Here is a 14511-nt window from a genome sequence, read left to right as displayed (position 1 = left end):
AATAAATTAACAATCAGCTTAAAAATATTTACGATAAAAATTTCTATTGATAAGAAAATTATCTTAATTCAAGAAAAGAAAAAATTTAGATCACAAAAAAACTACTTTGAAGTTTACTACATTACATTAATTTTAGCAAGCGCAAATACACAATGATATATTCTAACTATGTATTGGCGTTTGAATGCGAATAAAGATAATTGTTTTTTAAATGATATCGTTTATTAAACAATTAATTTTAACTAATTCTGATGAATCCTAGAAAAAAAATTAGATGATGAGTTAAATTATTTTTCTTTACCTTTGCGTCGTAACTTATGTTGGTATTTTTATACACTTTAGCTCATCAGTTTACGAATCTAAGTTAAAAGCGTTTTTTTTTGTGTAAAGATTTTTTTTTAAACCAAAAGAACATATATCAAAAACATTAATATATCATAGACTTTAGATTTTACAATTATGTTTATTTTTCAGTCAATCGAAGAAATAGAACTTAAATTGTTATCTTGGCCTTTTCCCTCTTAAACAGAACCATAAGAACTTATATAACTTTTAGCTTTTTTTAACGTACGTACATGGAAAAGTGAAGTATGACGGCCCTCTTCAAGAATTTTGCCAACAAATTTTTAATTAATTTAAACTTCTTCAAGCTAAAAACGATTTCTTAGCTTAAGAATTTTTGTTCATGACTAAAGATAATTTCATTCTTATTAATTATCTTGTTGCTTTAATGCTCGTCAATCAATTTAATTTAATAGTTAATTTTATATTTTGTTGATGGCAAAAGTCTTTAATAAAAAAAAAAAAAAAAACGAATTAAATCACTGAAATAATTGAATTTTTTCAATTGTATTTGTCTTTTTGCCATTAATATCCATCAATTGATACATTTTCGAAATCATGATAATAATTTTTATTACTATTATTAACTTTGGAAAATTTATAAAGTTTAAGTCTCTGTTTCACCCTAGAAAGCCTACGCGATAAAATTCTCATTAAACCCCAGCTCATTCTTCTACAACCTGATTTTAGACGTATAAGGTTTAAACAGAATCTTAAAATTTAAACTTAACCCCGACTCAATAGTCCTCACCCTGATCACAAGACGAGTTAGGTTGAAACAGAATCTTAAAATTTAAACTAAACCCCAACTCAATCCTCCTCACCCTGACATAAGACGAGTTAGGTTGAAAAAGGTTCTTAAATCAGAGCGGCATATGTCTACATCAAAGGAATCAGGCTCTACTAGGTTGAACTAGAGTTTTAAAATTTCGACTCGTACGTACGAGATCAAAACTTATCCTACTTACCAATAAGGCATTTACGGAGAATTGTGTGTTTATTTTATTTATAAACTCTGGTGAGATTATTTGTTACTTATTTTTGCCGGTAGGTCGCGCTTTTAGAGGATCATGTCCCTAGATTGAATATTTTATTATTTTCTACTCAATTCAGTTGGTAATGTTGTGGTATAAGTATGTCGAATAAGGGTCCTATCTATTAACATTGAGTGACAACCCGCTGGTTCTGGTTGAGCATTGATCGAGTAAAGACATCGAGCATATCCTGCATAAAGACATCGAGCATATCCATTACCCAGCGCTTTTACTTTGTATATTAATTGTATTTAAATAATTAGTTGTCAACCGAATTATTGTATTAAGAATATTTGTAATTGTAGCATTATTTAAATGAGTTAGCTTACATTATATTTTAAATTGAAACTAGTGTTACATTTTAATTATCGTAAAGTAATAAACATGGAACAAACGAATCCAATGGACTCAACCGCCCCTAACAATGCTCCTCCGACATATGAATATATCTTAGGGTGTATCAATTTTTGGCAATATTGCATCTCTCATAGCGCGAAACGCGTGAGGTTGTGCTTTATATTCGACTTGTCAAGGTCAAGCAATTTTGTGATCTTTAAATGCCTCTATCACAACCATATTACACTTATACAATAATATAAGTAGATTTACACCGAGAAAACACTTAAATTAAACCATCTTTTACTTTCTAAAATCATTTCATGTAGCTATTTTGAAAAAAAAAAACGTTTTGGAAAAAATTTTACGTGGACGTCCTGATGTCACCCCATTTTGGATGTACCAACGATTACTCCCGAACAAATTGATATTTCAAGACCGGACCTTTTTATTAGTATAAGAATGCGATGAACTAGGTTCATATTTCATATCAGTAGCCTACTTTACGTATTTTTTTTTTTTTAATTGAATTTTTATTCAAATTCACTAGGTACGATACAACTGTACAAAGACAAACGAATTTTTCATATTTGTCACGTGAAAACTATGGCGCCACTTAATCAAGCTAGATTTTTTTAGACTTCGTACGCATATGACAAGAAAAAAGGGCGCTGATATTTAAAAAAAAAAAAAATAAAAAATACTCTGTAAGAAATTACTTAGTTATAATTTTTTTTTTTTTAAATTACACAATTTATTTTTTTCCTAAAAAATGAATGAGCGTTGTGAGGCATGCACTTTTGGATTTTTCAAACTTTTTTCTTTTTTTCACTCCTACCTGAAAATCTGATAATTTATAGATAAAAAAAAATATTGCCGCCGAAAAAAAAAATTCTGTCGATTAGACACTTCACTCATTGAAAAATTCGATTTCCCATATAAATACCATAAGGAAAATTTTTTTTTCGGTTTCTACTCTATTTTTCGGTACTGAAAAAATTTTTTTAGAAAAAATGACAATACAGCTTTTATAGGAAATTAAATTTGCTACAAAAAAGTTCCTTTGAGCAAACACTCTCCGACCAAAAGTTTTTGAGTTCTAGAGCTGAAGAGGTGAATGTTAATTATAATTGATACCAAATTTTCTTTAAATTGAAATTTTTTAATTTTAGATTGGATATTATTTACAACTAACGCTGGAAAGTTGTTAAATTGTTAATTCTAGAGATGAAATTTTGTGTATAGTAACTAAATATAAATTACCATGTATAAATCATTAGAATTACTAAAAATGCATTTTTAACTTCCCGCTAAGAAAATTGAAGATTTTCAAAAATCGGGAAGTTATTGTTTTCACCCCGTTTTGCAAAAATCGAGTTTTCATCAGATCTCAACGTTTAAAGGTCATAGAAAGCTTCCCTGACTACCCCTGCGATGTTGTCACTATGCCTGTATGTATGTGTGTGTGTGTGTGTGTGTGCGTGTGTATGTATGTATGTATGTATGTATGTATGTATGTATGTATGTATGTATGTATGTGTGTGTGTGTGTGTAAGTATGTGAACCGCTTATAACTTTTGAACGATTAAACCGATCGGAACCTACGAAACGGCGTTCTAAAGAGTTCTCTCAAACTTAGATATCCTATGAATTTGAACCGATTCGGATCGATAGATTTTGAGAAATTTCAAAAAAACTAAGAAAAAAATTTTTTTTGAAGGTCGTTTTTTGGAAAAAATTTTAAACGGCTCTATCGATCAACTCCAAAATCTAATCAGCTCTTAACCTTGAAACACCACGTCGATTGCCGCAAATCCGGTCGAAATCGGTTGATTCGTTCGAGAGATATCCTGAACGAAAGAAAACCGAAAAAAGTGTTTTTTTCACATAACTTCAATATTTCTTCTCGGATCGTTTTTGATGATGTAGAATAATTTCAGAGCTTAAAAAACCGCGTCGATCGCCGCCAACCGCGTGAAAATCGGTTGATTTATTCAAAAGTTATTGCGGTTTGAAAATTCAAAAAATATTGTTCTATAAAACTTCTATCAGACTTTTGAGCTCGAAGAGCTCAAAAGCATCATTAGTCCAATTTTAAGCACCTAGGTATGAAATTAGCGGGAAGTTGCAGGGATGGCCTTCAGGGTCTACCGTTTTTCTAATTTTTCTTCTTTCATTTCTGAGTTGGTAACATTAATGTTTTTTTTATTAACATTGGAAAATTGTATTCTATGCATTGCCACAACTTGTAATAAGTATTGTTTCTATTCTTCGTTATAAGTTATTCTCCGATTATAAGATCCTATTAATTGAACTCCTCGTTCAGCCGTATCATTTACAACCTGTAAATTTTTTAAAATTGTTAAGCACGTATTATAATCTTTATCAGATTTCGATTGATCTAGATGTAATTTCAAAAATGCAAGCAATGAATCTTGACTTTGTTTATGTTAACTGTTAACACGTTTTAAATTCGTACTTTCGCTAACTTTTTGATTCATTGATTCGATAATTTTAATTTTAATTTCTGAGCTTACATTATTATAAAAAAGTGATAAACAAATAAGTTCTTCAGACAAATACCAAAGATGAGTGCTAAATTTCTTTGTCGCTGCTTCTGAAATTTTCTTATTGATTGTTTTGTATTGCAATGAATTTTTGAAAAATTCTAAATCTTGTCGCGGAGCTTGAATTGACAAAGGCGCACAATACCATGCTTTCAAATACAACAATGTTATAAAAATACAGATATGACATAAGTCCTTAGCTCATAAGTCTGATAGAAATTTATTGAAACAGTATTTTTTGAATTTTCAAACTGCAATAATTTCTGAATGAATGAATCAATTTTCACGCGGTTGGCAGTATTCCACGCAGTTTTTCAGAATCTATGATATGCTTTTAAACACAAACTGATCAAACTGAAAATCTTAGAGAAATTTCAAAAGTTCACTTTTTTCGACAACCATAACTCACGAACCAATCAAGCGATTTTCACCTTCTTGGTGGCGATCGACGTGATTTTTTAGACAACAATTATTTCATTTCAACAAAAACGAACGAAAGAGAAATGTCGAAGTTATGTGAAAAAAACACTTTTTTCGAAATTTTTCGTTTTCGATAACTCTCGAACGAATCAACCGATTTTGACGGGACTGGTGGCAATCGACGTGGTTTTTTAAACTTAAAAGCTGATTAATTTTTGGAATTGATCGGTTGAGCTGTTTAGAAGTTATTCCAAAAAAACGATTTTTTGAAAATTTTATTTTTGAGATTTCTCAAAATCTAGCGAATCGAATCGATTCAAATTTCCAAGAAATTTAATGGCAATGATACTCTTTGAATCGCCACCTATTTCGATCCGATCGGCTGAGCCGTTCAAAAGTTATAAGAAGTTTACATACACACACACACACACACACACACACACACACACACACACACACACACACACACACACACACAGTGCCTTCCGCACTATATCAGAAGAAGCAGTGTGCGTCATTGCTGGAACCCTACCTCTTAAAGAGGAAAGACGGGCCCTTTACCAACGAAAAAAAAAGGTCAACTGCACTGAGCCCTGAAGAACGGCAGAAGAGCATAGGCCGATGGCAACTACAATGGGATGCTGCAGAGAAGGGTAGGTGGACGCACTGTCTCATACCTCGGATCGACATTTGGCTTAACCGGAATCACGGTGAGGTCAATTACTATCTTACGCAGATGTTGTCGGGACATGGGTGTTTTCGAGAGTATCTACACCGCTTTAAGCACGATGACTCTTCGGAGTGCCCGTCCTGCCCAGGAGCTGCTTAAGACGCGGAGCACGTCTTCTTTGTATGTCCTCGTTTCGATCCACAGCGTGAAGAACTGGAGAGGATCCTGAACCAGAGAATGCAACCAGATTCACTAGTGGAAGCAATGTTGTGATCAGAAGCTGCCTGGAATGCTACCAACACGTTTGCAACAGAAGTCCTTAAAGACTTGCGTTCCACCGAAAGAAGAAGAGCAAATAGCAGAAGATAGAAGGAAGGTAGTTAACACCTTAGCCACCAGAAGGAAGAGCAGTAGCTAGATCCTCCCTTCACGAAGTAATGCCTGACGGCGGTTTCCATGAGGGATTAGAGGAAAGAAGGAAAAGGGGTTTAGGGTTTAGTGGGTAGGGGCGTTAGTGTCGAGTTTTAGTATGACGCTGCGTCGAGTCGCCACATATCCAGGCCAAACAACTATGCCTAGAATCCGTAAAAAGGATTCCCCCCCCCCTAAGGGAAAAAAAAAAAAAAAAAAAAAACACACACACACAACCGCGCACACACACATACACACGCACGCACATACACACACACACACACACACACACATCACGAAGTAATGCCTGACGGCGGTTTCCATGAGGGATTAGGGGAAAGAGGAAAAGGGGTTTAGGGTTTAGTGGGTAGGGGCGCTAGCGTCGAGTTTTAGTATGACACTGCGTCGAGTCGCCACATATCCAGGCCAAACAGCTATGCCTAGAATCCGTAAAAAGGATTCCCCCCCCCCCTTAAAAAAAATAAAAAAAACACACACACACATACATACATACAGCCGCACGGACACCATCGTGGGAATAGTCAGGGAAGCTTCCTGTGACTTTAAAACGTTAAGATCTGATGAAAACCCGATTTTCGCAAAACGGGGTAAAACCAATAACTTTTTCAATTTTCTTAGCGGGAAGTTAAAAATTAGAAAAACGGTAAACCCTGAAGGCCATCCCCGTAACTTCCCGCTAATTCCATGCCTACACGGAGAAAATTTTATAGTAGAGTTTACTATCTAGTTATGGTAAAATCTATTAACTGAATTCGATAGTAGTAAATATTATTTAAATAATTATGTAAACCATCTGAATTGTAGTAGTTACCATCCTGATGGTTACTACTACTATTATGATAGTAATTAGTAATAATAGCTATTATTATTTTAACTAGTTACTACTATTATCAAAATCGTAATTCCTAATATAAACTGATGGTTACAGTTACCATCAGTAATAATAATAGCTACTATCTAAGCTAGTAAAAAATATTTAAGAAATTAAAAATTTGCGTTAGCGTGGATGCATTTCTGAATTAACTAAAAGCAGTTGTAGCGCAGTGTAGTACACAAAAAATCGGGATTAAATTCGGATTGAATGTATATTTAAATTTTTATTTGTCTAAAACAAGTTTCAACGCCAAATTTTTCAAAAAAAAATTTGAAATTCCCACGATATCTCTCGATATCTCTTGAACGAATTGACAGATTTTGACCGACTTGACGGCAATCGACGTAATTTTTTTATATTAATAGCTGATTAGTTTTTGAAATTGACCGGTAAAGCCGTTTAAAAGTTATTCCAAAAAATGTCGGAGTTATGTTAAGAAAACACTTGTTTCCAAATATTTCGTCGAGGATATCTCTCGAACCAATCAACCGATATTTACGTTCTTGGCGGCGAGCGGCAATTTATTTATTCAAGTTAAATTTTTGTTCATGAGTTTAATTATTTTGTTTACTATTATAATTATTATTATGATCTTTAATTGTTTATGTAAAATTATTAATAATTTTTTTGTTTTTCACGACGCTTATAATAATTATGATATTGTTTTGGTTATTATTTTTGATTTTTAAGTAAAAAGGGAATTTTGTAGTTCGCCATCGCTGCGATAGATAGCGGATAATTTCGTCGTTTGTTCGCTTGCGATAAAAATTGCCGAGGTAATATAAGCGAAACCGCGTAGCAATAATTTTTGTTCTTTCAAAGAACAAAAATTGAATTTATCTGAAAAAAATATTTAATTAAATATATTTCGAACAAATTCGAAATATTCAATTAATTATTTTTCCAAGTCCCAGCGACTAAATAGTATGGAAAATAATTTTTTGAATGAATATAATATTTAATTTAATTTAAATTATTAATTTAAATCCGGCCGAGGATTTAGAAGAGGGTCCACTTTACCTGGTGCGGACTACCACAGGTAAGTGAACTTTTTCACCTACGAGTAAAGGCGACTCTCCACCTGGAGGCCTTAAGCCAAAAGGTGGTAGGTACCACAGCCGAATAGGTGCGGACGAGGTGGATTTTATCCACTCTCCCCCCGGGAATCGCGAAGTAGGGCCTGCGGGGCGGCACTAGTCACCTGTCAGGAACCGGGAAATAGAGGGCCGACGGAGGGGAATTAGCCACGCGATTTGTAAGCGACGGGGGAACGATATTACCGATGATGGTAATGGAAACTGTATACGACGCGTATGTGTGGGTTTAATTGATTAGTCGTCGATCTATAATATGTATAAATTTAATGTTTCTTGTTTTGTTTATTATAATAAAGAGGTTCTGTTTTGATAATTATAATTAAATTTTCGAGTTTAATTAATTTAGATTTACCCTCGTTAGAATCCTAGACTCCGGCGAGCTAAATCGAGCTGGGGGTAAAAATTGAGTCAAAAAGTACCCGTTACAGTTCATTCACATTATGATTTCATAGTAATTATGAATTAAAATTTATCTTTATTGGCTGAATGCAAAATGTCATCTCTAAAATTAAAAATTTGATAACTGTCCAGCGTTAATTGTAAATAATATCTAATTTAAAATTAAAAAATTCCATTTTAAAGAAAATTTGGTATCAATTATTATTAACATTCACCTTTTCAGCGCTGGAACTCAACAACTTTTGGTCGGAGAGTGTTTGCTTAAAGGAACTTTTTTGTAGCAAATTTAATTTCCTATACAAGCTGTATTGTATTTTTTTTGTTTTATTTTTTTTAATACCGAAAAATAGAATAGAAACCGAAAAAAAATTTTCCCTATGATATTTATATGGAAAATCGAATTTTTCAATGAGTGAAGCGTCTAATCGACTTAGCATTTTTTTTTTTTGGACGGCAGTGTTTGTTTTTATCCATAAATTATCAGATTTTCAGGTAGGAGCGAAAAAAAAAAAAAATTAGAAAAACCGTTGACCCTAAAGGCCATCCCTACAACTTCCCGCTAACTCTATACCTAAGCGCTCAACATTTCACTTATTTTGTTTTTGAGCTTTTAGAGCTCAAAAATATCATTTTTGTATCAATTTGAGCTCCCCGAGCTCAAAAATCTGGTAGAAGTTTAATAAAACACTATTTTTTGAATTTTCAAACCGCCTGGATATATATATTAGGGTGTGCCAAAATGTAACTTCCATGGAGAACCTTTTAAAATTGGAATTTTGAGTTCCACTTTTAACAGCAGCTGTGTTTGGGCATTTCCTGAGATATTTCGGGTTGAGAAAATTCATTTGATTATTTATAGGATTTTTAACAGGAGATTTAATTGGGCACTTCCGGCAAATTTTGAATTTTCACCGGAAATACCCAAACTAAGCTTCTGTTAAAAAATTCTATGAAAATCAAATACATTGTCTCACACCAAAATTTATCAGGAAATGCTCAAACGCAGGCCCTGTTAAAAGCGGAACTCAAAATTCCAATTTTAAAAGGTTCTCCACGGGAGTTACATTTTGGCACACCCTAATATATATACGATATAATGCAACTTGTCACCACGATATCGTTTACAATTTCTAACCGATTATTTTTAAACTCAACATGCTTTATCTATCTATAAAGACCGAGGTTAATATCGAAGACGAGCTTTATCGGGCGAGTAGTGTAGAAATGACAGGATTTAAAAATTTTGAAAATCGTAAAAATTGATGTTTTTACCAGTTCAACTTGGTGTAATTACTGAACTAGCCAAGATATTGAAATTCGGGAAATTTCATCATAAAGGTCTATTATTCAGCTTCAATTTTCACTTCCTAGAAGTGGTAATAGCTTAATATTACTCATTTTAGAGTTCGTTCAAGGAAACAGTTTTACTGTCGCAGCCGTTTTAGAATTATATAAGAAATCTACTTCCATTTCGGCTTCCGAATGGCCTTTTTTATTCTTCTGTTTAATAAAGGTATTATTATGATTATCCATCATTTGGTGATTTAATGTCCATTATTTTTGAGGCAATGAGTAAAGTTTAAATAGGTACGACTTAGTGATAACTCTAGTTAGGTATAGGTATTTACACCCAGTAGGTTTAGTATGAAAGAGTATTGTCCTCATGGATCTAGTTAATGTTTTCCGAAAGTAAACGCATGCCTCACTACGCGGCTTGTTGGAGCAAAATGTTTTTATCAGGGGATAAATCGCAAGATTCCTGTACGTCTTACATTGAATACATCTCTGTCATAAATCACATTCATTTAATTAAACTATTTTCCAACAATTGCATATTTAATAAACATTTTTTGTTATTTTCAGTATTTAGCAAAGGCCAGTGTGAAACTGTCGCTTATCGATTTCTCGGCAGAACAGGAGGTTATGCTTGGGTTGTAACTCAAGCTACTGTTATTCACTGTACGAAGAGACGTAAACCATTGTCAATTGTTTGTGTGAATTATATACTAAGGTAAGACGAATTCTTGAAATCTAATATGACAAATCAAAATATGAACGAATTGAAGAATTCTAGAAGTATAAATAGACATGCTCGACTGCATTGATTTCGTTTTGAATAAAACACTTATTTTTGATACATATGTGATAAGTGAAAAATTTTGATTCGCTTTATTTTGCGTTATGAACCTGACTTCTGGATGTAAATGGGGCATTTCATACCAAATCGGCCACTTTCTTAGGTCGACCTCTCCAATTTTTTTGAAAATTTCATATGTTTTCAATACCGTCAAAGAACACCTTCATAAATTTTTTCAAATTTTTTTGACCACCCGTTGCTGAGATATTGATTTTTTCCAAAATTCAAAATTTTTTTTTTGAAACAGCTATAACTTTGCGGAAAATACAGTTATCGGGGTCCCGTTTTTTTTCAAAATTGTTGTTTTTTAATGCTCTTTCAAGAAAAAAATACCTCTTTGATCTTCTTTAATTTATTCTTATTTTTTTTTTTAAGTCTAGGCAAAAAAAAACATTTTTTCGAAATGTATGCCCCCTTGCATTTTTTTGAAAAAATTCTCAAGAAAACTTGGACAAATGTAGAAAGTTTTTAGACCAATCTAATCGTGGTTCAACGTTTCGTTCTATTTTTTTTCTTAATTCAAAAATTGTTTTTTTTTTTAATTGCATGTATTTACTTTTACACTCTCATGCATGTGCTCGGATAATTTTTTTTTGTACCAGAGAAACAATTTAATCAATACTTCGATTAATTTAGCATTTATTTATTAATTTAATAAATTATTGGAGTATATTCGTAACATCAAAATAATTAGCCTCTTTCAAATTCATCATAAACGTACTAAGCGCCATCTTTTGACAATGAGATTGACTAGAATTTCTCCCTTATGTAAGTACAATTTTTATGTATGTTGGTTGCATTGGCTTTTATCACCGTATTTGGTTATTTTGGTGAATTGACGTTTAATTATTGATTACTGATCTTTGTAAACATACCGTACTATTGAAAATTAATTACTCAACTCTTAATTAATTAATTAACAACTCTTTCAAATAATTTTATAGTCAAACTTTATTTTAAGTAAGTGTTAATATTAATTTAAATATGAACTTGAATTAAAGTTACTTTTAATACAAGTAATCAAAAATTAAACGTGAATTCACCAAAATAAACAAATACCCAAATACCGTGATAAAAGCCAATGCAACCAATATAAAAATTGTACTTACATAAGGAAGAAATCTTGTCAATCTCATGGTCAAAAGATGGCGCTTAATACGTTCATGATGAATTTGAAAGAGGCTAATTATTTTGATGTTACGAATAAACTCCAATTAATTAAATTAATAGATAAATGCTAAATTAATGAAAATATTGATTAAATTGTTTCTCTGGTACAAAAAAATAATTATTCGAGTACATGCATGAGAGTGCAAAAGTAAACACATGCAATTTAAAAAAAAATATTTTTGAATTAAGAAAAAAAATAGAACGAAACGTTGAACCACGATCGGATTGGTCTAAAAACTTTCTATATTTGTCCAAGTTTTCTTGAGAATTTTTTCAAAAAAGTCCAAGGTGGCATACATTTCGAAAAAAAGTTTTTTTTGCTTAAAATTAAAAAAAAAATAAGAATAAATTGAAGAAGATCAGAGGTATTTTTTTTCTTGAAAGAGCATTAAAAAAAAAATTCGAAAAAAAAATGGGACCCCGATAGCTGTATTTTCCGCGAGGTTATAGCTGTTTCAAAAAAAAAATTTGAATTTTGGAAAAAATCAATAAGGTAAATGCACCAATTATTGACCGATTAAGGTTTTCTTTTTTTGTACTAAGCTATAAAAAAACTATTAAGTTATTAACTACAATTTGTAATGGATTTTATTAAAGTTAAATACTTAATTAATAATAATTAATAACTATTTATAATAAAAATTAACAAAATTAAATTAATTTTGTTATTTAAATCTTGAAATACTAAAATCACCAATTATTGACCTAAGAAACCCAATTAATGACCGACCGTTCTCTAATTAATTGACCGCTGAAATAATTATAAGTAATTTTGTAAACTACATGTATGTAATTAAATTTATTCAGTACTTTTGAAGTATTAACGACATCTTTAACAAAACTAAACTTCCAATATAATTTTAAATCGTATTTTTTTATAAAATAAGATAAATAATAGCAATAATTAACATAAAGTCACATTTCTTTAGGTCACAAATAATCACAAATTCATTCTGACGACGATAATTGTTCTGATTCACTTGAAATATTTTATTCTTCTTCTTTTTTTTAATTGCTTAGCAATTCTTTTTTCTAATTATTCGTTCTTTGATATAACCGTTCACTCAAAAAATTAGAACAAAATAAAATTTAATGATCAAAAAAGATTTTAAGTATTATTTTAATTATAAATATACATTTTATAATCATTATTTTTATATTTACAAAACATTGACTGACTAAAGTACTTGAAAAACTTGACAGATTTAATTTAGAGGTTAAGCAGTTTGTATTATAAATATACGGTCATTAATTGGATTGTAATAAAATCAGAGGGTCTAATAAATGACTGAATGCATTTTTTACTGGGTAATGGGCTTCTAACGGATCCAATAGTTGACCGATCTTAAAATAATATTAAAACTGATAATTTTACTGTATTTTTCCATAAGAGTTGGAATCTGATCTTTAATTAACATAATAAAACTAAAATATTTTATATTATGTCAATTAATATCACTAAATTAATAATGAAATGCACTCACTCTCCAATTGTACGCTAGTTACTTTTAACCGGTTTATGGCTGGTCGCGTTGTAAACAAACATAAAATATTTTTAACTTCCCGCTAAGAAAATTGAAAATTTTCAAAAATCGGGAAGTTATTGGTTTTACTCCGTTTTTCGAAAATCGAGTTTTCATCAGATCTCGACGTTTTGAAGTCCTAGGAAGCTTCCCTGACTATTCCCGCGATGGTATCACTATGTCTGTATGTACGTGTGTGTGTGTGTGTGTTTTCAGAGGGGGGAATCCTTTTTGCGGATTCCAGGCTGAGCTGTTTCGCCTGGATATGTGAAGACTCGACGCAGCGTCATACTAAAACTCGACGCTAACGCCCCTACTCACTAAACCCTAAACCCCTTTTCTTCTTTCCTCTAATCCCTCATGGGAACCGCCGTCAAGCATTACTTCGTGAGAGGAGGAACTAGCTACTGCTCTTCCTTCTGGTGGCTAAGGTGTTAACTACCTTTCTTCTATCTTCTGATATTTGCTCTTCTTCTTTCGGTGGAACGCAAGTCTTTGAAGACTTCTGTTGCAAACGTGTTGGTAGCGTTCCAGGCAGCTTCTGATCACAACATTGCTTCCACTAGTGAATCTGGTTGCATTCTCTGGTTCAGGATCCTCTCCAACTCTTCACGCTATGGATCGAAACGAGGACATACAAAGAAGACGTGCTCCGCATCTACAGCAACTCCTGGGCAGGACGGGCACTCCGAAGAGTCATCGTGCTTAAAGCGGTGTAGATACTCTCGAAAACACCGGTGTCCCGACAACATCTGCGTAAGATAGTAATTGACCTCGCCGTGATTCCGGTTAAGACAAATGTCGATCCGAGGTATGAGGTGGTGCGTCCACCTACCCTTCTCTGCAGCATCCCATTGTAGTTGCCATCGGCCTATGCTGTTCTTCCGTTCTTCAATTCTAAGTTCTTCAGGGCTCAGTGCAGTTGACCTTTTTCGTTGGTAAAAGGGCTCGTCTTTCCTCTACTAGAACTCTAAGAGGTAGAGTTCCGGCAATGACGCACACTGCTTCTTCTGATATAGTGTGGAAGGCACTAGCTACTCATAGGACACTCAGTCGATATACTGGTCCAGCTTTTCTCCATGATTTCTGGGTTTCCAGTGCATCAGCCCAAATGGATATTCCGTAAGTGAGCACTGATGTGACTACTGATGACAATAGTAGCCTCCTGCTCTGCATTGGGCCTCCGATGTTAGGCATCAGCCGTGCGAGACTAGCCCTCACTACTGACTCTTTGGCACTGACGTGTTCCACCTGCTGCTTGAAGTTGAGTCGGGCATCCAGCATCACTCCCAGATAACGGATAAATGGTTGTGATGTTATTTCTTGTTCTCCGACTCTCAACTTGATGGTTTCTACCGTTTTTCTATGAGTCATGAGCACTGCCTCGGTTTTATGTTTGGCTAGTTGCAAGTTCATCATGTCCATCCACAAATTGACTCGTCTGAATGTAATATCAAATGCCATTTCTATCTCTTCGAGGTGCTTTGCGACGATCACGACAGCTACGTCA

General features: G+C 33.0%; 1 protein-coding gene across 4 annotated transcripts in view; it reads left to right on the top strand.

Annotated features, from left to right (window-relative positions):
- The window catches only part of LOC123275179 (hypoxia-inducible factor 1-alpha-like), a 128921-nt gene that overhangs the window by 72204 nt on the left and 42206 nt on the right, over positions 1–14511 (top strand). For all 4 annotated transcript variants that reach the window (XM_044743125.1, XM_044743124.1, XM_044743127.1 and 1 more), the window contains one exon: positions 10035–10182. In XM_044743125.1, coding sequence (XP_044599060.1) covers positions 10035–10182 — 148 coding nt within the window. The remainder of the gene's footprint in view (positions 1–10034; positions 10183–14511) is intronic.

This window comes from Cotesia glomerata, linkage group LG1 (assembly GCF_020080835.1).
Source record: "Cotesia glomerata isolate CgM1 linkage group LG1, MPM_Cglom_v2.3, whole genome shotgun sequence".
NCBI lineage: Eukaryota > Metazoa > Arthropoda > Insecta > Hymenoptera > Braconidae > Cotesia > Cotesia glomerata.
The sequence above is the reverse complement of the archived record's forward strand: the minus strand, read 5'-3'. Positions and strand labels throughout refer to the sequence as shown.